This window comes from Ixodes scapularis, unplaced genomic scaffold, assembly GCF_016920785.2.
Source record: "Ixodes scapularis isolate PalLabHiFi unplaced genomic scaffold, ASM1692078v2 PGA_scaffold5__190_contigs__length_132052651, whole genome shotgun sequence".
NCBI lineage: Eukaryota > Metazoa > Arthropoda > Arachnida > Ixodida > Ixodidae > Ixodes > Ixodes scapularis.
This window is the reverse complement of record NW_024609880.1, coordinates 109,849,108-109,873,308: the sequence shown is the minus strand read 5'-3', so window position 1 is coordinate 109,873,308 and position 24,201 is coordinate 109,849,108. Positions and strand designations below refer to the sequence as shown.

The 24,201-nt window shown below is 46.4% G+C and overlaps 1 protein-coding gene across 1 annotated transcript in view; it reads left to right on the top strand.

Moving 5' to 3' along the window:
- Positions 1-2,025: 2,025 nt before the first annotated feature.
- LOC120843295 overlaps positions 2,026-24,201 on the top strand; it is a 58,496-nt gene continuing 36,320 nt past the window's right edge. The window contains exons 1-2 of the mRNA XM_042293957.1: positions 2,026-2,199; positions 19,491-19,648. Coding sequence (XP_042149891.1) covers positions 2,026-2,199; positions 19,491-19,648 — 332 coding nt within the window. The remainder of the gene's footprint in view (positions 2,200-19,490; positions 19,649-24,201) is intronic.

Sequence of the window (24,201 nt, the reverse complement as noted above, 5' to 3'; positions counted from 1 at the left end):
ACCGAGCTCCAAATGAAGACGGCAAACACACGATGAATGCGGTGAACGTTAATACGTGAACAATGCAACACCTGCAACCCGTACCAAATCTTCGCAGCAAGAAATGTGTTACACACAGATGCACGCGCGAAGATTGATAAACCATGGCCTCCCCACTTGTTCGCCTTGGCGCGCAAAGCCTCCGTCTCATCGCGCCAGAATTCGTCAGTGTTGCGATAGTGATTCAATGGCACCCCAAGATACCGAGACGGCGAATCCGTCCACGTATTGCGTTCATACACAGTCGGCGTAGAAGGCCAATCGCCGTGCCGAAGACCCACACACTTTTCAAAGTTTACAAAACTGCACGTACGGTCGCAAAACATTTCTATCAACTCTATGGCTTTCTTTACACTGTCCTTGTCGCTACAAAAAATTGCTACGTCGTCCGCATATGACAAGATTCGGACTTCAACAGTTTGTATAACTTAAAACCTCGAATGTAACTACTATGAATAACGCTTAAACAAAACGGTTCAAGAAAAATACAAAAAAGCAACGGCGAAATCGGACAGCCTTGTCTCACGGAAGAAAGGAGAGGAACGCGCTCAGTCACACATTTGTTCACCACAAGTCGAGTGGCGCAATTTTTGTATGCCATACGTATACCATCAGACAAAACTGCCCCTACATTTACATGATCTAAAATAGCAAAAAGGATTTCATGGGACACGCGGTCGAAGGCCTTTTCCAGGTCGACCTGTAACATTGCCACTCTTCTTTCCATAGTGTCGCAACATTCCAAAACACTTCGTGCAACGTGCACGTTCGTTACAAAACTCCTTCCCTTTATACCACACGTCTGGTGCGGGCCGACGATAATGCTAATGACACTTTGTAATCGTTACAAGTTACAAAGTACAAGTTAAAGTAACAAAGTAACAAGTTAAAAATTACTTTCGGATGAATTTCCTTCCTTGCCTTCCCATTTTTACTTTAGTATTTCTTTTAAATATATGGTGTTATGAGTGAAGTCTGAATTTTGTCGGTGTATGACATGCGACATCATGCGATTTTTAAATATTTTTCATGACTTGGAGCATAGTAATTGGGTACTACTGTTACTTTGATACTCCAATTTGTGTGGCATGGTCTTCTTCATTTAGACCAAACTAGATTTCACTATTCACTGAAACATTGTGAACTCGAAGAGAAGGAAATTAGATTGCTACATGCAGGCGTCGATTTTTACGGTATATTTTAGCTCGAGCCTGGTGACTTGGGACGCACTATATGTAGTTACTGACGGCTTAAGAAATGCCAGGCGTGTGACTTACTACGCTCACTGTACTCGTGTTGTGATTTGTTCGTGGGCGTTGATATCAGAAAAAAATGTAATCGGTTTCGGAGCGGTAATAAGGCTATTGGATTCCGCCAAGCATTGTGTTGCATAGAACTTCATGTCCATAGTTAGCCACGTCGTATCTCGTTTCCTTGTTCCTGATCATAAATGTCCCACGCCAGTGCGAGCCGGGGTGGGATAAAAACTTTGGGTGATTGTCTTGATCTGGAATACGCCCATCCGCCGCACAATTAGTTTTTTTCTTCATCGCGTCAGTTAATTTTTGGGTTTATTCACACGTGTACGGCGAAATGTGAATGTCGTGTATGTCGCTTTAATGTTGTTACAGGCGTTTGTGTCTGCCGCAACCACAGACACCAAAGCAACGACGGCGTCGGTAAAAACGAAATTCATAATTGCTTTACGAAGTTACTTCTGGAATATTTTTTTTTGTATTCTGCTGTTTATGGCGAACACCTGTTTCATCGATTTTGTGAAATCGCTCCTGACGTAACCAACGGCGCTCTCTGAAGAATGCTTAGCTCTCAGCGGAGTCTTGTCAAACATGTCAGCTCTATCCGGTACAGCTGTATTTTAAAATGACAAAAAAAACAAACAAAAAAAACAATACAAATTTTTTATATTACTTAAGCACTGTTCAGTCGATCTCGAAGCTGTAGCGAATGTGAAAAGCCTCCTCTGCAATGGGCTTGCATTACGCTGTGCTGTTCGCGTGTGTCATCGCAACTATGGTGTGGCCTACGGTGGAGGACTGGGCACCCAGCTTTCACTGGACGAAAAATATGACCATAAGAAACCCAGATAACCGACCTACATTCAACTACCCAGGACTTGAGCCCCTGCAAGATGCATGGAAGGTATGTGATTAAGAAATACAGGCTGGTTTCTTTAAGGCCTTACAGATATGCTTTAAAAAAAAAAAAAAGACATGAAAGCTACACTAATGCGGACTGTACATGTGGGTTTTACGGTCGGGGGGACATATTATAGGTCGATAATTCTCAGGATCAATCAGTCATTTAACAAAAATATGTTGATGACCTTTTTAATGATTGAAGATAAATATATGATTCCAATCAGACACTCTCTGAATGTCATCGAACGACGAAAACCACTAAATGAGTAAATATTACAGGGTGATTCAAGAAGACGCTAGGCTCTTCAAAACGGCCGAAAATTCGGTTCGCGCTACGACTTTGTGCGGCGTTGCCCACAGATGGTGCTTTTTTTTTTTTTGTAAAATTTGTTAAGAGCGAATTTACCCGAGGAAAGAGTAAAGAAAGAAAAAGGCTTAGCTCCTATGAAAACGCAGCGACTCCACCTGTCTTCAAACAACACGGCACCATTTCGCAGGGGAGACAAGAGATGGCGCAAGCGGTCGCGACGCCAGCTGCCGCAAACGAACGAGCATACGACGCCGAGAGCCGGCGTCTTTAGCAGACAAAGAACTGCAGCTCTTTTACAGTGGCTTAAAGAGGGTAGTGTAACGAACGAAACCAGAGAAGCGGCACAGCGTTGGAAGACGGCCGCGGGTGGCGCTGGCGCTTGCAGCACCGTCGTTCCGGCTATGGCTCCGGCTTGGCCTCTTGGTCAGCCTGGCTCCGGCCAGCTCCGGCCGATTCGCAGCTGTCGACTACACTGTCGTTTGCTAGTTTCACAGTTTTATTCTCCTTCAAACACAAATCATGTCGTTGGAAGTTCGCTGGAAACAAATAATTGTTTTTGAGGTATTTATATTAGTTATGAAGCGTGTTAGGATGCCTCTATCTGCCGGCCGATGGAGGCACCCAACGGAGCTGCGGATCGAAGCGCCACCTACACCGTCTCCCAAGGAGCGGCAGTTCCAGATGCATGGTGGAGGCTACGCGATAACCACACTACCCGATTTAAGCCACTGTAGTTCCTTGTTGTTACCGCGCCTGTTTTTGTTTCTGCGACTGTCGCCGCCTACGGAACGCGCGCCGCTTTTGACTCACAAAGATCGTCTGCTAAGACGCCGGCTCTCGGCGCCGTATGCTCGGTCGTTGGCGGCAGAGCCGTGTATTGGGAGAGTTTGGCCAGTGGGTGTGGCGGCGAAGGCGCCGGAGAGGAGAAAAGTAAATGAAAAGGAGGAGAGCGCTGAAGGAGCGAGAGAGAAAGAAGGGAGGAGAGAAGAGACGACCGACAGTTTTTCGCAACGCTGTCGGAGACTGGTTGGAGACCCCAGAGAGCTATTTCAGCACTCTAAAGATTTTTCTCCGGGTTGTCATTGTTCGCTCGCATTACGAGTTTCGGGCAGCGAAAAAAGAGACGTGTACCCACAAACCCCTCCGGCGATTTCCCCGACTTCGTATTCAAGCAAAGCCCAGCCAGGCGTAGGTGCCCTTTGCTGACGCAGAAGAGAATGCTCCCGACCCTTTATTCCAAGTTGCCCTTCCCGCATGAATAGCAGACATTTTTTTTTTTTTTTGGGGGGGGGGGGGGGGGGGGGGAGGGGGGGGGGCAGGGGGGTATAAAAGGAAACTTTCTCCACCGCATTGTTCGCTCTTACTATTTCCGGAGTTATGAGCGGCACTGGTGGACCGTGGGGCGGGGGAATGTGTTCGGTGCTTGCCCGTCGTGGCTTCGTTGGTGGCGGACTCTCCTCTTGTCACTCGTACGCTGAACGAGACTACTTGTCTGATATTAAGTTCAAATATATGCCGTATGGATTTCTTATACATCGTCCTACAAGTACATTTTATTTCTTGAGTGGGTCTCCTTACTCCTTTTGGTTGTAGTAAACGTTACAGGTCGAGCTAGCGCAGGTGCCTTGCCAGATCCGTGGTAATGCGTTGGGTACGCTAATGGGCTCACGACGTCTCTCTTGGCCTTCGTGGTGCTCACGCACTGTGCCGAAGGCTTTAAGTAGTTCACGCAACTGTCTTAGTGGTCACAAAAGCTGCCATTTCGATCGATCGGGAGTGGGTTCCGATCTTCTACGGGCTAAGACTAACAAGGCAGAGGGCGACGAGCTTTAACACCTCGAATAAAAAAAAATTAAAAAAGAAAAACTCTTACCCGAACTTAAAGACCGGAGCGAAGACCGTTAAGATTACGAGTCAATTCTTTTCGCGGCGGATTCAAGCGACGGACGTCAACATCACGTTTCTTTGTTTCTTTATCTGCTTGAACGCTAGGACTACAGCACCTTGGACGCCTCCCCAGCGACAGATGCCATCGTGTTTCAAAAGCCACCGAAGTCACGTAAGCGTCGAGTTGAGATTTGTTGCCGCTTCGCACTTTGGGAAAGCGGTCGGGAGACATCGGTCCCGAAGCGGTCTGCAAAAGCGCGCCCCAACCGCTCAATCCCAGCCGCTTTGCGGTTGAGAACGCGCGGATCCGCTTTGCGGCTGCCGATCCGCTTCCAGTGCCATGATCCGCCATGACTTTAGTTCACAGAGGGCAGACGCCAGTTCACGAGACATCTAGTGCCACCTCGTCCTCTGCTCGCACAGACTCTTATGGCGCGTTCACACTGGAAGCGGATCCGCGTTCGCGAAGCGGATCCTCGCGTTCTCAACCGCAGAGCGGCTAGGATCGAGCGGTTGGAGCGCGTTTTTGCCAACCGCTTCGGGACCGATATCTGCCAACCGCTTTTACGAACCGCAAAGCGGCAACCAATCGCAACCCGACGTGACGTCAGTGACTTTCGAAACAAGATGGCACTTGTCGCTGGTGAGGCGTCCAAGGCGCTCTAGTCCTAGCGCTGTAGTCTTAGCTTTCGACAAATCAACGGAGAAACTTGATGTTCACGTCTGTCACTTGAATCCGCCGCAAAAAGAATTGACTCGTAATTTTAACGGGCTTCGCACCGGTGTTTTGGTTCGGGTAAGAGTCTGTTTATTATTCCGGGTGTCACAGCCCAAGCTGGCTGCCTTGTTAATCTCTGCCTGTAGAACGTCGGAGCCCGCCCCTGGTCGACCGAAATGTCAGCTTTTCTACCCACTAGGACATTCGCGTAAACTATTGAAAGCCTTCGACACCGTCCATGACCACCACGAAGGCCGATAGAGACGTCGTGAGCTTGATTGAGTAGCCAACGCATTACCGCGGAGGGGGCAGGGTACCTGCGCTAGCTCGACCTGTAACGGTTACTACTAAAATAAATAAAGGGAACCTACTCAAGGAATAAAGCGTACGTACCAGACAATGCTGAGGTAATCCATACGGCGTTTATTTGAGCTTAATGTCAAGCAAACAGTGGACTCGATCGACGAGCGAGTGACGAGAGGAGATTCCGCCACCAACGAAGCCACGACCGGCTAGCAACGAACACATTCCCCCGCACCACGGTTCACCCCACCGCTCACAACTTCGAAAATGATAAGAGCGAACAACGAGGGGGGGAAAACTGGCCCTCTATCCCGAAAACAAGGTCAGCTATTCATGCGGGTAGGGTCCGCTTCGAAGAAAAGGTCGGGGGCATCCTGTTCTGAGTCAGCAAGGCGCGCCTAGCTTGGCTTTGCTTGTGGGTGAAGTCGAGGGAATCAGAGGCGAGTTTGTCGGGTCCGTGCTTCTTTTTTCGCTGCCTGAACTCGTGATGCGCGCGAACATCCCGGAGAAAAATATTCCGAGTGCCAAAATAGCAAAACTTTGGCTTTGGATCTTGAATTAAAGTGGATTTTGGATTGTACAACAGGGTTGCCAAACGCAAGTCTCAAAAGATCACGCGTGATCGCCGAGAAACCGCCAACGGCCTCTCGGTGTGTCTGAACGGGGTCGCTCGCGGATCCGCTTCCAGTGTGAATGCGCCATGAGCGCGGTTGTTGCGCGTGCAGAAAGACTGCATGGTTAGCAAAAATCGGCACCTCTGGACGCGTAAACGGTTTTGACAGGGCGGGCACGTATGGCTTGGTGTATTTTTTATGCGCGAGCTCTTATGTGAAATAAACTCCTTTGAACGTGTACTTCCTTCCGCGGTCGCACATCTATACGGCTGCTTCTTGCGACGTCCTCATAAAATGGCGGCCGCTTGACGTGAGGCGGGAGCTAGGAGTGAGGCCCAGCGTATTAAATGTCTTTTCGCCAGCGTGAAAGCCTAGGTTGCACACGGCCATCCTTAGTCTTCCATGCGCGCTAAACCGCCGCAGGCACCCGCCCCGAAGCACCGACACCATATACAGTACGGCGATTACGCGACACTGGAAGAGACTGCATCAAGCCACGTCTTTCTCTGTACACAAGTTCCAATCGGCGTATCGGTTCACCCGACCTGCGGGACCTCATTCCGGCTGCATTTTCACCAAGACCGGTTAGTATTCAAATAAAGAAATATGTTATCGCCCATGGGCTTAAAAATTTGGAGCACGACAAATCGCTCCGACACCGACCCGGCCGTCGTTCCGGACTGTAACTCTCACCTCTTTCACGCAAGAAGCAGCGTTAGACACGAGAACGCGCGGTTTCGGCGTATCCATCAGTACTTCGTGTGTACGGAAGCAACGCGGCTTTCCTCATAGGAATCGGTATTTGAAAGAGGCAGCGAAAGAACTGAGTGGCTGTGTTAGCAGCGCCATTTTAGTGAGCGGTTACTTTCCTACTAGCCATAGTGGGTATGGTTTTTTTACGCAGTAAGTGGACGTATAAAAACGCTAAAATAAAACTGGACTGCTTCCGGCGCCACATAGTAAGCCTACTAAAAACCACCAAAAAAAGAAAAACGGGAGATTTGCGATTTCGGTAACAACATGCTCGAGCGGATGGCCACCACAGAGCTCGGGCGCCCATTAGTGTAGACGTGTAGACTCGGCACCACTGATCTCTCTTGCAATAGGCTGGATCGCGGACCGCGGCCTTGGCAGCTGGGGCCGAGTGCCGCTACCGGCGGCCATTGATTGACACCAGCCAATGCGTGGGACTCCATGGGAAGAACGAGAAAAAATGCCGTTTCTCCCGTTTCCAAGTTTTTGTCGGCAGTGAAACTTTTGGCTGCTTTTCGATAAGCCCGTCAAATAGCTTGCGTAAAAACATTAAAACTGACAGCCCCTTGCAGTTCTTATCAATAAATATTTTGTGGTGGAGAGTGGCTCCGCTGTAGTGCAGCTCAACGAGGCGAGAGTTTCAATAGTGACAGACCTAGAGTTACCGCGGAGTCGGTGGCGGTTTCGTTGTGTTGGGTTTAGCAGTCGACAAACTCGAAGGCTTTGCTACGCGGAATTCGCTCACTCCCCGAAAGTCGCTGTCGAGATGGAACTTCTTGGTCATACATCAACTTCTAGGCTGCCCCGAGGACGGTCTCCATGACGGAAAGTTCCTTTGTTTACTCCACTAGGAGAGCAAGCTTGCCAGCTCAGCCGTAGGTGCTCCGGTACGTTTGATTTTTTTAATCAGCGTCCGAACATTTGGCAAATACCAATTTGATTTCCAAATACCCGATATAAGGAACGCAGCGCACCATAAAATACTCGCCCCCGAGCACAGCGTACATGCTTCAGTATTCTTACTTTTGTGCGTTTCTCCGTTAGGCGGGCGTGTATTGCCTGGTGTCATGCAATGGCCGCCGGTGGCGACACCGACGGGCTCCCGACCCGCGATCCCGCCTACTACATTAGAGAGCGGTGCTCGGCACCAACGAACGCGACAGAGCTACTCATCGGCACGAGCTCCGGGGCACCAGAATAAACAGAATATTTTCACTTAAAGACCTGTTCACACTAGGGAACCTTCATGTGCGCTTTGCTTGGGGTGATGACATCTGGCCAATTTGTTTCGAAAGCTTATTTTTATTTTTTGTTCTCAAGCGCGTAAAAGAGCGTGTCCTTGCGCGCGCTCGTGGCGCTGACTGTGCTACAGCGTCATTTTGTTTCCTGCGATTTCTTTGTGTTTTCCCTGTGAGCGCGAGCTGTCGGCATCGGGTACTACAAGCGATGGCATCACCCTAAACAGAAGCACATTGAGGCACTCTAGTTCACACATACAGCGTAGCGCTACAAGCGTAGCGCTGACCTCGCGCTAAGCGTGTGCTGAGCGTTCACCAGCTTTGCATCCCACCGTCAAAACCGTTGCTCATGGCAGACGATAAGTAGCTGACAACACGTGAGCATCGCTGCATCAGCGCTTCGCTGCATGTGAGAACCGGCCTTAAGGCTGCGGTCCCACGGCAGCCATCTTGAACAAGGCGTTAGTTCAACCAATAGATGGCGACACGCACCCGTGGGGTGGCCGAAACATTGGTTCACAGTGGGATGGCTCGAGCACCATCACGTTCCCCTCGTGGCCTTGCTCGCGCCGCTGCCAGCTGTGCTCAGCTAGCTCAAGTAGCGTGGCCCAGCAAACGGATGTATGCGAGAATGTCAGGCTGGGTATAAATTGTTGTCTGATATAGGGAGATGCGGTCGGCGGTTGTAACGTGCTTTCGCAATAAATCTTACCAAGAAGGAATCAAATGTTGATTGACGTGTCAATATTCTATCAATGAAAATTTCCTCTGCAGGAATGCACGCTCAGTAAACTCAACCAGTGGAAGCGGACGTCGAGTAAACTGCTTCGCGATTTACGGTACTTACCTCACCATTTTAATGACGACTAAAATAACGTCACGAAATATTGTGTTTCACGGGATCCGGAAGATGTTGTAAAGGTTGTTACATTATAGTTCCCGGAAAACAAACGCCGTTGCAATATTTTCGGAAGTACCGACACACATTATGTTGTAAGTACAGCTTAGGGAAACCATCAGAAGAAATAGGAAGACGTTTATTTGCAATGAAGACGCTATGAATGAACGGCGTTTAGCGACGGCAAGTTATGAGCGTTCGGGAATTTATAAGTTGACGTGATTGCTAACCATGGACATGCGGACAATGAAGACCAGTTTTGACGGGAGATGGTGTTGTGGTGATGACCGGATATCGGACGACTCATGGCAGACGAACAAGCAAGTTTCTTCTGAGCGGTTGGTAAGTGTCCAGTTTCAAGCACAACACGTGGCAACCGACGTTGTCGACGTTTCGAACACTTACCGCTTTCGACAAAAGTCCTGGCACCTGGGCTAACTTTGTGGAAAGACTCGAACAGTAACTGAAAACGATCCACTATACAGTCGGTGGGTGGCGAAACGTATCCACATCTGCGGAGTCATGTACGATGCGTACTCTAAGTGGCTGGAAGTTTACACGATGTCTGCCACGACGTCCAAACACGTCATTGACGTTCTACGGTCTCTTTTACCTACTTTTGCCCTACCGAAAATACTTTTCTCTGATAACGTGCCAAATCTTGCTTCAAATAAAATAAACAAGTTTTTGAAGAAAAAAAAAAACGGCATCAGGCATCACATTAGTGCACCATACCATCCTGCAACTAATGGGCAAGCAGAACAGATGGTGTGCGAAACGAAAAAAAAAATCCCTTTTGAAGCTTACGGAAGAAGCAGTTCAGTGAAGAATCGCCAGGTTCTTGTTCCGGCAGCACGCGTCGGTCTCATCTTACACGGAAAAAAACCCGCCGAAGCAATATTCGGCGGAAGAATAGCCACACCCCTCGATCTCATGATACTATCGCTTACGAACAAAGATCGAGAGATACTCACATCGGGAGTAATGGCAGTTTATTCGGTCGGACAACTCGCCTACGTGAGGAATTTCAGCGGAAGTCTGGCCATGTAAAACTTGAGTAGAAAAGGCTCTATGTTGGTTGACCAGGAGGTGTCATCTCTCTGAATAGGTTGGATATCAATGCCCTTAAGTGTAAATATAACTAAATCACAAACCTTTCTTTGTGTATTGTGTAACAGTCCTTGTATTTGATAGTAGAAGCTATGGTGGTGACCTGGACCTTTCACACCAGACTCCTTTTTCTTATTTTTCGCCTCATACTCCTTTGCGTTTTAAGTATGCTTCAAGAATCTTTTGGAACGGGGACACTTTACGTCAACGAGGCCATTTGTTCCAAGTAGTCAATCAGGGAATGCTGCTAGAAATCCGTTCCTCATATTAACGAATAAGCCGCGCTTCTGCACAGTGCAGTTTTCCTGTTCCACGTACAGTTGTAAAGCAACATCCTCATTGATTCTACCATATACTGTTGCGGGTGAAGAAAGTCTTTGGGTACACGATACTTGAAACAAGTCTGGCACTGTACGTTGTGGTTCAACACCCATTAATGTCGTCGTTCTTATAGAGCCTCATCATTTAATCATTACCTCGTTACCTCATATTGCTCTTCATCAACAGTAAGTACAATAGGCTACCGCCACATTACAATCCAAGAATTGAAAAATTAAGTCGTTCAGTCCTTCAACCAGTTTATAATTTATATAATGTTATTACTTTACATTACCTCGAGACGATCGACGTCCATTGTCGATCTTCAAATACTTATACCTGTATATAAATTAGACGCACAAGGGGGGGTTGATTGCCGAGTGCATGGTCTAGCGCACACCAGCTCGGAGCACTGGGAGCGAAAGCTCGCGCTGCAGAACCCACCCCGCCCCTGCCCGTTTCGATGTGGAAGAGCATCGTACCGGCGTGCGGTCGTGCATCACTACTGCGTGGCGCACGTTGAAGACCCCAGGTTTTCGGTTGCACCGCACTGGCTAAATTGCTCATCTACAGCTGAGACACCAGACGCCCACTAAGGGAGACTAACTTCCGGCTGAATAAACATACACACAACAATCTGCAATTAGACGCATAATAACAAAGAACACAGTGTGCCGCCTCTTTTCTTTGGATGCCTTTTTTTCTAAACCAGCGCAAGCTCGTGCGTTCTCTCTTTTGAGACGGTAGAACGGTCGCGTATAAAACCCGCGTTTCTCCTACCCGCCCGCTTCCTCCTCTCATTATGTGTATTTGGTTATAACTAAATAAGCTATAATAATGGTGTATTATTCATATTTACTTTCAGTTTCAGTCAGGGAAAAAAAGTTTCGCGGCAACTAGAGCCAATAAATGAGCTGCGCTTAGAGTATGGGCACTCTCTTCCCCGACAGTGTTGTGAACGCCGCCATCTTGGTGCTTGTGCAGAGCAGGCGCAACTGCCGATCGTCATGATTCAAAAGTGCGACATCGTCAGCATTAGATTCGGTGTTAGGAAGCTCATGTAATGTTGCTTTGCTTTGTCGCAAACTGTTTAAAGTGGGGGACGGAAAAGCGTTTCTTGTGATTTCAGATAAAGCTTCAAATAACTGGCAACCATAATTTTAAGCCATACTAAGGCCAAGCGTGGCTACTCTGAAGCGTAGCTTATTTATTCATGCTCTTGTTCAAGAGGCTTGTAATACCTAGGGTGCCTCAATGTCCTTCTGTTTAAGGTGATGCCACCCTCTGTAGTACCTGATGCCGACAGCACGCGCTCACGGGGAAAATACAAAGAAATCGACGAAAACAAAATGTCGCCATAGCATAATCAGCGCCACGAGCGCGTACAGGGACACGCTCTTTCAGGCGCTTCTGAACAAAAAATAAAAATAAAAGTGTGGGACAAAATGGCCAGATGTCGTGCTCCAACCTAAGCAAAGAGCACATGAAGGCACCCTAGTAATACCTGAAGGGGCCATGACGTAAGCCCCGCGGATTCCACAAGCCTTTTGACACCTGCCTCTTCTTCATTGTTCCCGCTTGTGCCAGTAAATTAGCTACGGTTCAGAGTAACGACACTTGGCCATATTGTGGCTTAAAATCATGGTTGCCAGTTATATGAAGCTTTATCTAAAATCACAGGAAACGCTTTTCCCTCCCTCACAAATGTTTAAACAACCCGCGACAGAGCATTGCAATATTGCATCAGCTTCCTAGCACCGCATCTAATGCTGAGGAAGTCGAACTTTTAGATCACGATGATCGGCAGTTGCGTTTGCTCTGAGCAAGACCCAAAATGGCGGCGCCCAAAACAATTTTGGGGAACGGAGTGCCGATACTTTAAAGCTCATTTAGTGACTCTAGGCATAAAGTGAACTCGGGTGTATTCTTTTCCTCTTCGTCTTCATTCTTTATTGATTTCAATCATATCGAATAATGAACAGATTATATCACGCTACGCTTGTGTAAATGTTGGTCTTAGATTTATTAGCCTGACCCAGTACTTAAACCATTCAGTTATCGATAGTAAATCTTCCAATATATTTTTTAAATGTGAGGGTAAAAAGACACGGAGATTGATGATGATACAGACGCCAACGCCGCCCTCGGAAATTTTTTGAACATTAGAAATCAGCAGTTTGTCTGCCATCCGCCAGGTAGCGCAACAAAACACCCGAACCGTTTTTAATTGTTTTTAAAATTAGCTAAGCTCTACACCTATTAAGAAACCAAAGCAATATCATTGTGAAAATTTAATACATCACAATGTTATCTATTCCAAACTATAAATGTTATTGAATGCCAATAAATCTGTTTGATGTCCAAAACAGATATGCGTCAAAAACAGGTAAGTTTGAAGGGCTCCTGGAGCGTTATGACTTTGAAAATGACAAAAAGCCATCGTCCACCTCTTGGGCGACCATTGTAGCTCTAAATGTTATAAAAGATTTTATCATAGTTTAATTATTTCTTCAGCGGCATTTGAACTACCATGACACGAAGCACAAAAAAGTGCTAAGTTTGATATAAAATATCTAAACAAAAAAAATTTACACAACATTACATTTTTTTCTGCATATTACCAATTATAAGCACTACATCTGTAGCTAATTTCATTGCCCTAGCTCTTGTCATTAAAAACATATTTGTGCGGAAAAATGTCAATTTTAGGGCAATATTTGGAGGGATGAAAAAAACAAAGTAGTGCAAATATAAAAAAAGTGGATCGTTAGATTCTGCTCCGACATCATCTTAACAAAACTGCTATATTGGAACCGTGCTATCTTTAATGGATCGTTCATAAAACATGAACTAGCGGAGCAAGTGAGGGTCCGCGCCATCATATTCGCAACGCTACAAATGCGCATGAACAGTAAAAACCAACACATACATAATATCAAATGAAAGAGGATTGCATTGCCTTTCAAATGACATCAATCCCAAAAAACAGTATTTAAAAGGAGATGAGTAATGGCCTGCCGAAAAGTACCTAAACTGCCACATCCAGTGGGACCGTGGCCTGAAAGGGGTCATGAAACGATTTTCCGGCTTCTTCCTCCTTAGCTTTAATCCTCAACTCAAATGCGAATTGTCAAATCACGTGGTCGTGACATTCTTTCGGCACCGGTGCGATGACTCCTAGCTTCCACCGTGCTTTTTATGCACACCATAGAACTTGTCATTCCCCAGTGACGATAAGTTCTGTCTGGGCACTCATTGGCCACGAACGCAAATCCGAATATTCGTCGACGGATTTATTGTTGACGAGAGCATACGTCCGAGTGACGCAGTTCTCGTGTCCAATGCGTGAGCTGGGCTGTGCTTACGTCAGTTTGGCGCCAGTGACGCGCTTTTAGAACCGCGGATGTATCATAGTGAAAAGGCGGAGAGCTTTCGAAGGCAAGAAGGTACAAAATAGTCCGCTATATTTTCAAATTTTCGTACCGAAAAGCTGGCTTTTAACTTTCTAGCCTCTTTCTTTTGGCCAACTAAACGATATGCGATTAGTAAAGTCCCAATTTAAAATCATTCATCCCAACCCAAAATTCGTTTCATGAGCCCTTTAAAGGTGCCTTCAGGAGGCTTCTGAGATCGCCCAAATATGGTGACAACTTACTCTGCGGGCTATGCGCATCCTAGAAATCCATAGATCAGATCGATGCGCGACCGATTTTCCCATTGATTGAACACAACGAGATCATCTCCGGCGACGGGAGGAGCATTGTTCCGGCAGCCAGGATGACATGTGACCAATGAAAACACGACGTTTTGTTGAGATTGCAAAGGCTGTTATTACAAAACATGTGTGCATTTGTAGACGATAAAAGCAAAAAAGACTGGATAAAATCGTTCCCTTTTGGGAGGAGAGGGAACATAATATTGCAATAACCATCCCAAAAACAGCGCGTTAGGTTTTGTTTTTCTTCTTTTTTTCTTTTTTGCGAGTGATGATTCTGCTTGTTAGCGCTCGAGCGGGCGCTCGCTGGATTGAATCGTAGTCCGGGCTGTATGGGCAGCGAGCAGCGCGCATTCGAGATATCACTCCGCGGTTCCACCGGTCGTAGGCGCGAGGATCCTTCGCTTGCTATTGGTTGACAGTGGTCCTCGTTTCGGAACATGCTCCTTCCATTGTTGGAGATGAATTCGGTGTGATGCGATCTTTGATTACTTTTTAACGCGACAGCGTTTAGGCACTCGTGTAGCAGAAAATCCGGTGCCGGCGTCAGCGTCGGTGTCGCTGGGACGGAAAATCCTTATGGTCGACAAGGTCATGACGTCACAGTCACGTGAGACGTGACGTCAAACGTCACACCTGGTGTCACAAGACGCCAGACAAGATGCCGGCTACGCCACGCAGACGCGCTGCCCATCTTGGGAACGAGCGCGACTTTATATGTTTAGCAATCGCGTTCCACTCTTGAAGGCGAAGCTTAAACTGCCTAATGCAAATTTTTTTTAAACGGGAAATCTGCCACGCGTCGTCATGATCTGGGAATTCTTAAGATGCTTCGAGCCAACGAAGTGAGTTATCACCATATTTAGGCAATCTCAGACACCTCCCATTAACTAAAGAGCGTGTTGGTAAAATTTATTGACTCAGAAAGAATACAAACTAGGGACGAAGGGCGACGAGCATTTCTTTTCGAGTAGCAACGACATGAGTGAGCTTACAAGAACCTTCTGCAATTCAGGGCCGTCATGAATAAAGGAGAGAAAGGGTGAGCGGTGTATTATGTGTGTGTTCGCCACGTGTAGCAAACACGACCTCTTGAAACGTCCTCGGGGCACATGTAAACGCGGTGTCGGTCGCACCATATATCTTCCGTCTTCAGCATCAAACACGCTAGACTGAGACTAAGAAAGTGATACACTTCAGATGAATGTAAAAAATGCTCATATCAGACATACTGCGGATGTCCAGAGTTGTTCCTCATCCCCATTGCACAGTATTTTCCGGGCTATAGTCCGCAAAGGCAGGGGCAAATCTTGGGTCAGAAATAAAAGTTTTTGCTTATATAGTGCGCTTACCGTGCGTAGCTCGTACGCCGTGCATAGTCCGCATTTGGTGCTTAGTGGACACGAAAATCTTCTGATAGGCGGCACACCTTTAGAGGTTTCTGACAGAGCAGCTTGTATTACAAATAAATAATAGCTAACATACTCTCTCATTTAGAAGATCTGTCACGTCTGGTCATAATGAACGATCTTGAAAAACAAAAGTCTTGCACAGTCTGCACGCGTAGATAGTCCGCGCACCCTAATGTTTCAACTTTTAAACATGTATAGACCCCGGACCATAGCCCGGGAAATACGGTATTTTTTTTTTCATTCTAACTGAAGTCGAATGTCATGATTGCATGATTAAAATGAATACTGAAGAAATACGCGAGCCTTCCCCGGAGTTCAAGTGTTCACGTGGGGTTCGAATTGCGGGGGTGGCTGATGCAATTGCCCTGTGTTCTTTCAACGAGGTACAGACGAAACATGCCGTAACCGCTCTTGCCATGCTGCGGTGTCTGATCCAAGGTGTCGACGCTTTTGCCGTTCGAACTAAAACACAACACCGACAGACCCACACATACACATACAGACAAACACACGCACACCGGCGTTTCTCCTTGCAAGGGCTGGCGTTCACGATCCTCTCGTGGCTTCCGGAAGACTTTCTTTTTGTGTTTAAAGCCCTCAGAGAGGGCCACCACCGGCCCGGTGTCTCAATGGCTGGTTTCGGGGATCTGAGCGTGATTTCGCCTAGCGTCGTTGGCCCACGCCAAGCCGAACGCGGTAAGAAGCTTTGCTGCCGTTGACGACAAGAGAAGGCCAACTCCAGGACGGAGCCAGGAAGGTAGTCGCAACAACGAGCGCTAACTTGCAACTAAAAGGCTCACTGAAAAATTGCCCCGAGCAAAATTATAGCACGGATGTCACAGCTAGCTTGAAGAGTTTCGAAAAAAACTGCCCTTTCAAAAAAATATTTTTGTCTTTGTTTGAAAAACTGTATTGTATTACGAAACCCTAATACAATGAAGTCCCCTATGCGATGTGGAAATAAATGAAGTGGCAAAGCTAATGCGTGATTTCACAAGACATATTACACGTGAATTTGGTGCATCTAATTTCCTACAAAGCCCTTGATAGAGAAAGTCGATGCAATATCCGGAAAAAGAATGGCAAATGTCAAAACTTACAAAACTTCTTGACAAAACAAAATCTGCACTGTAGCTTCCGTTTTAAGGTCTATTCATACGATGCATCTTGTTGGCGAATCATGTCTCGCGAAACTAGGTTTCGGGAAACAGATGAACCGTGTTAAAGCGACCGAAAAGTTGCGCGCCTCCGAGAAAGGTTGCGTGTGCACCTCGCTTCGGGAGCAATATTTTCCTCGAACGTCCCCACGGCCTGTCAATCACCCGAAGAAGAAACGCGGACGCTGCCGATGGCCGCGCGGCTTCGCTCTGACGTCTGACCTTCGAGGCAGAGCGAGATTTTGAAGGAGTCTGAGCTTTGGCCCATTCCGTGACCGGGCCAAAGCCGAAAAGAGACAAGCAAATATGACGGCGAGCGACACGCAGAGGATCGGTGCGTTCCAGCGTATACAGGCCATATGTGCTAGAACTTAGCAATACGGGTTGGTGGCGTGGTACAGATTCATCAACAGCCGCGACGAGTGCAAGCACCGCATATAAACAGGATGGCTGGGGTAACTTTCTTTTAGGTGTTCAAAAACGTTTAAAATGCTTCGAGATCATCGGCTTGTTCTTTGACGTTCGCGGTCTTTCCCGGGTCTGGCAGGATATATAGGACACCTCGTGAACTGAATCCGACGACGACTGCCTCTTCACTCTGTGCGTACTTCATATCATTTTGATGCGAAACGCCTGATATTTCGGGTGCAGATGGCGAGGTTGGGCGAAATTCTCGTGATTCAGTACGTCACAGGTTTAGCTCGTCAAACTTTAGGTCTGAAAAAGCGCGATTTCGCGAAATCTCGATTTTCTCTAAACCGTGGCGCGATGAAAAGATACATCGTGCGATTAAGCCTTAGTGTCATTAAGTGGACGGTTTTTGTGCGCCCAGACATATCTTCCTCGTCATTTGCCGAGCGCCTCCCTAGAATGCAGCGATTAGCTTTACCAATTGCTTAACGGGAGAGTACGCGCATTGAATTTTGTGAAGTGTATTACACGTATAGCGTTAATCAGGCTTGTATATAACGCGGGAGGGTGTAGTTTTCTCGCACTACTGCTATACTGGCGGCATTCGCGGTAACTAATATAGTTACGTGGGGCGTCATGCAAGCGCTATGGGTTACCTTTGAAAGCCGGGAGCTGCTCGCACGCTCTTTTAAAACGCCAAAAATGTATAGCGATTGAAAGTAAAAATAAAAACAATCATTACGAAAAGAACAAAAATAAATTACGTCGAAATCGCTTCTGATTTTCGACAACATGATTTAGCATCTTGCTCAAGGGTTTCGACTTAGAGAAGGATGGGATTTTCAATCTCGCAACAGTCCGGACACGACTGTTTTCAGAGAGCCAGTCTGTTCTTCCGGGCATCGGCGGTTTCGGATGCAGCCGCCACACCTTCTGTCGATCGCCGCCTGCGGTTCGCATGCTGATGTCTTCGAAGAGCCAATCTTTCCTCCCGGGAGCAGGCAGTTTAGATCAAACGGTGTCGTCGCTGCCTTTGGCTTTTACGTTGTCGCGTAGGTAGTGCATACCGAGGAAAGGAAACTATGTGACGTCCCGGTGCCATCGTAAGATGAGTGCATGCCAACAGCGGCGGCTAATTGGAAATCTGCGGGACGACTTTTTGCATGGGCGCGCCATCCGGGGGGGGGTTAACACCTTACCCCCAGTTCTCAGAAAGGGGGCGGCAAGGCATGTGTTTTGCCCCCCCCCCCCCCCCCCCCCCCCCATTTCTGAAACAGCAGCCACAGGGCAGGGCAAACACTGGCCGGCGCGCCCAAGGGATACAAAGAGCACCGTCCACCCTCGGCCCTGAGGGGGGGAGGGGAGGGAAGGGATGGTTTGGTCCCCCCCCCCCCCCCCTCAAAACCAAGTGACTCTTTCGTTCTCAGGTAAGAGGGAAAGTGGGCGTAACGAGCGAAAGAACGGAGCGAAAGAACGACGGGAGCCGCGCATCGGCCTCAAGAGCCAGTCCAGTCCGGTCCAAACCAGTCCGTCCAAAGCAAAGACGGCCGCATGCATAAGGTCAATATAGGATGAAGCAATTAAGATGAATTAAGACCCAGGAAAAAGAAAAAGCGAGTGGTTCTTCGCATCGCGGATGCGCGGACCAGAGCAGGCAAAACAGGTGCGAGCAGTGTGCTGCGTTCGGCAGACCGTTCCATGTTGCCCCTGTGACAAGATTCTGTGCTGCAAGTGATACCAGCTTAGTAGTCACCGGAGGATGCTGCACTCCACCCCCGTTTTATGCAAGAGCGATAACCATTTCTTGTACACAGGATCGCCCATATTATTGACACAGACAACCAAAATAGACGCACAGTAACGAACACGAAATAAAAAAAAAAAGCTTCCATTATCGCCCGATCTTTTTCTGAACTACCATATTACTTTCTTACCCAAAAAGAACGAACAAACAACGAAAGTCTAGGCTAGGAGTAAGCATAATCAAGGGAGCGCTAGACACTCATTAACTGTCATTGCCTAGAAATATGGGATGGCCGAACGCAAATTAAATTTTGGGTTATACATTTAGTACTACGGAAAAATCGTACCTTTTTTGTGAGTCCTGGGGATGTTTAAGATTCGCTGCGTCTGTGCAGAATTTTTTCTTATAGCATATATTTATGTTGTATTGCCACACAAATACGCGCTTGTCAACACAGAAATGACCCGTCCACATTCACGTTGTAATCATGTTGAAACCAATGTAAGAGAAACATGTGTTCGATTCGCTCCTTACTTCGTGCATAAGCGTTACTTCGCTGTAATATAAAGTGGAGCAATGCCTGATTTTTACTGTCGACACTATACGAATGCTTAAATCTGAGTGAGTGCCTTTTTTTTGCGCTACCATGCGTCTTATTGTAATAATGGGAGAAATAATGACATGGTTTGTTTTGTCGTTTGCAGGTCCTGGAAGAAACATCGAAAGATACGTACTTCCTGATGTTTCGCAGCGGCGATTACGCTCATGAGAAATGTTTAAACGCAAGAGCAAATATCACAGACAAAACCAACAAGACCGCCACTTACAAAATCGGATTGTACAATCCAGAGAAAGAAATATAGTAAGTACTTTACTAATCTTAATAATAATAATCAAGAATCAAGAATAATTTTTATTAGGTGTCCAGGAACCAGAGCTGGCCAAATTACTCATATTTTGTAATTAAATTACACTACTAATTACTTTGCTGAAAATTGCTGAAATGTAATTAAATTACATTACAAATTACCACAGCCAGAAAGTAATTAATTACCATTACAAATTACTTTTAAAAGTAATGACATTACTTTCGCATTACTTTTGTATACTTTTACAGGCTGCGCCTAGGGTGCCTCAATGTCCTGTTTAGGGTGATGCCATCGTTTGTAGTACCCGATACCGACAGCACGCGCTCACAGGCAAAATACAAAGAAATCGCAGGAAACAAAATGTCGCTGTAGCACAGTCAGCGCCACGAGCGCGTGCAGGGACACGCTCTTTCACGCGCTTCAGAACAAAAAATAAAAATAAGCGTTCGAAACAAAATGGCCAGATGTCATCACCCCAAGCAAAGCGCACATGAAGGCACCCTAGCTGCGCCTACACAGGTGCAGCCTGTGTAGGCGCAGGTTCCAATACTGCTGGCGGCTAAATTCTCGTCTTTTCCCACTGCATTTTGTGTTTCATGGTGCATGTATTTTCCCGAGGACTGGGAAGCATTGTACTACATTTGAAAAAAAAAAGCAGTAAACTATTTTTGTTGGGTACGCGCGTGACAGAACGAATGCGACTGGAATGTTAGTTTTTTTTTTTTTTTTTTTTTTTACGGTAAGTTTTTACGGCGCCGTTCGATTAGCCGCGTGTCAAACGACAAAGCGTTTAGCTGTCGAAATTAATTAACAACAGAAGATAGCCGAAAGGCATGCATTTTTCACGCTCACAAATAACATGTTTACCGATAGACAGAGGAACGCCCGCCACTGATCCGTTTCCCACCCCAACCCGGACAACTATTTTTGGAGATGTTTGAGGGCCCTACGCGGATTATCTCTGGGAGGGGGGAGAACAATTGTCATTGTTCGCAAAATCGCGTCGAGGGCCGTTCCACCAGGGGCCTTAGTTCGACCTACTTCCCCTCCTTCGTTTCCCGAGAATGTCCAGCAGAAAAGCTCGAATGGCAGAAACTTACCAGCCCTATTTCTCACAGTGGAAGAAGAAAACATAAAATTAAAATTATATTATAATTATAAAAAATATAATGATAATAATATTAATTGCAAGCGTCGTGCTTAAGGAGGGCTGACGGCTACGGCAAATCCTATATTGGCTTGTAGGTCCCACCCGGGAAGTCACCAAAAAGCAAGCCAGCAATAAAACAGTACAAATCAAATACCACATGTTAAATAGCGATCTATAGAAACGCTGAGTCCAAGGCTGATTCAAAAACAAATTCAACATGAAGAAAAGCATTGAATTCAAGGTTGATTCAGAACCGAAAATTAAACGAGGAGAAACACTGTGTCTAAAATAGAGCAGCAGAGCCATTCTTTTAGTTTTGCCCTCGAATCTAGAAGGAAGGCAGACGCTGAGACCTGATTGAAAATATCCGGAACATAATAAGCTCCAGTTCCCATCCCATACTTCGTGAAACAGCGAGGACGCTTAAAACGGGCGGCCTGTATTAAAGAGCAAGACGTTTTATATGAAGCTACAGTTCTGGGTTCAGAAATACTGGAGTACGACTGCTTTCCGGAATAAGCAATAAAAATTCGACATTTCGATATCGCTAAAAATATTCGTGCAGTTAGAGAATACTGAGTTATATGCCACGCTTTTCAAAATGCATTTTTGAGAAGATTGTTCACCTCGGCATGCCGCAGCCCAGCACCGTGAGCAAACACAGTCGCCCCGTACCTGAGTACACTGTAGGCCAAGGCATGAACTAGAATTGTTGGGACGCCAAAGGAAACAAAAAAATGCTAATATTATATAACAGAAAAGATGCGTACCGGAAGGCACGACAGTTGTGGGCCATGTGCTTATTCCAGTATATCTGTCCAAACACAAGCCCTGCGTACATTGTGCTACCGTCCCATTGAATACTAACACAAATACAGGACATATTCTACACCGAGCAAGAAAAAGGGCGTGTCTAGGAAACCGAACTTTAGAGGATTACGGAAGTGCGTCAACATAGCTCTCGTATGCTTAACCTCGTTGACATTAGTTTCCAAATTATTAAGGGCGCTGTCAAAATTAATATGCCAAAAAAACAACAAAGTGTCGTTAGCGTTTTGATAGCGCATACATCCAGAAATGACAGAAACAAGATTGTCGACATACACGGCCGACATATATCCATACACGGCCGACGCTACGAGCTGATGGTACCACCCAGACATCGTTAAAAAGATAGCATCAAGATGTTCGTCGTGTTTCTTTACGTGTTCTATCATTGCTGAACCAATCACAAACAAAAAAGGCCCAGTGACTTGAGCTTTCCACGCGGCTTCTTTTGGTCCCATTAGCGAATAGCGTCGGCTGCGCCCGCACTTAAGCTGAAACGAAGCATAAATAAAAGGGGCGATGGCGCAGAACACCGTGGAACCCCCCCCCCCCCCCCCCCCCCTCGCAGAAAACAAAGGTTATTCACTTCCCGACGCACTTGCACACACGGTGATAGTCCAGATAACATGTCTGACAATAGTGAATAAAAGGGTCCCCAAAACTCAAACTTATAATTTACGCAGCGGAATAGAGTGATTAACGGGATCAAAGGCATTTGACACGCCCAAAAACAATAATCTTCCACGTCAACTAAGAACAGCAGCGTACCCTTCTCAGGTACAGAACCGTGTTGCCATTCGGATATCATGGGGTGGTTGTACAAAAATCTATTCATCACTGAAAATAGGTTGCTTCTCCAAAAGGTGCCCCAAGACAGGCGATATTTATATGGGGCGGTAATTCTCCATGAAAGTTAATATACCGCCCTTAAAAATATGTCACTTTCAACTCTTTCGTATGCTCACGTGCCCTTATAAAGCCATTAAAGGGGCACTGACATCCCAAAGGTCGTATTCTTTTTTATTGTCTAAAACAATGCAAGTTGTAGTCATACCCCACGCAAAAAAAAAAAACGCATCGCGAAAAAAAATTTCCCGCGCGCGCGCGCGCCTTTTTATTTTTGGCGTTTATATTTCCCGCGCTCACCTCCTCGCTTCTTTTGATCGGTGACGTCAAAAATCAGGAAATTTAGAAGCTTTGTAGGCGACATTTCTATAACATTTAATAACGGCAATCGTAAAACATGTTTTTTAACGCAATGACGAAAGCACTACGGCCTTTCTTTTTGAAATACCAAAAATCAGATTTCGGTGTGATGTCGCTTCCTGGATTTGTGTTCTCCCTCGGAAAACTTGGCGGCGCTCGAGCAGAGGCTTATCGCCGAGTCGAAGAAACCGGTTTTTTCCCGCGCCGGCTCCCTTCTATCCCGCCTTCTCACCTCCTCCTCTCTTCGGGTCGCGGTAGCAACGGCGCTTTGCTTCACAGCGTGGTGCGGAGGTCCGAAAGAAAGTCGAGTCGCAGGAGACCGCAAAATTTGACTCACTGCACTGGCGTGGATCGCGCGGGAACTTCAAATTCGGCATTTGGAAATTGTTTTTTTAATTCACGAATACTGAATTCCCAAGTTTCGAATTTTGAGGGTAATGTCCCGGCATCATTTTTAATCGTTTCGGATAATAAAATAAATTACGATTTTGATGTGTCAGTGCCCCTTTAAGCATAAAAAAAATAAAAACATGGTTTAAAGACGCACATTTTCTTTCGAGAAAACTAAAGGTACTTCCATCGGCTTAAATTGATATAGTCCACTTTATACTAAACAGAGCCGACTGGAAACCTTCATCCCGATCCTAAAGATAGCAGAAGGGTAATTGGCACATTTCAAGGTTACTTCCTGAACATCGCCACTGTGATATTTGTCTAGCGAGGTAGCAAAAAAAAAAACAAAAAACGTTAAGCTTTTTCAGTTTTCTTACTATTGTCGGGCAAAATTCTTGTACATGACGTCATGAATTGAGCGCTAGCTGTGGTCGCCTGTGAGACCTTTGGCAAATGATCAAGTTTGCGAAATAACGAAACGACTTTCTGATCACTTTTTTTTTTAAATCAAGCCGTTTAGCGAAGCGTATGAGGTTATTGGCCTTGTTCCTCGCAGTACAAAATTCGCCGAGCTATGTAAAATTTTTAGCAACTCGCGTACAACGCACCCAAAACATTTTTTTATCACCGATGGCGGCTTAAATATCCGCAATTAACGAAACGCAAATAAATCCTCGTTTTCTTATTTTGTTTTTATTAAAACGTGGCGCAGTGCCTTTGTGTTCAAAGAGTCGCGGACAGCAACAAGTGTTGAGTAAACATCAGAGTGGGATACTCCTTGGAGAGCGCACTTGACGGCAGTTCGAAAGTTGCTCGTAAGCATTGTTGGCGGTAACTCGTTATTTGTAACGGTGTTTCCGGTAATGCGCTACTTTTATCGGTAACGTCGTATCATACTCGTTACTTATTCAAAACGGTTACGCGTAACGTACTTAGGTTACTTATTCAGACTAATGGGTAACAGTTACC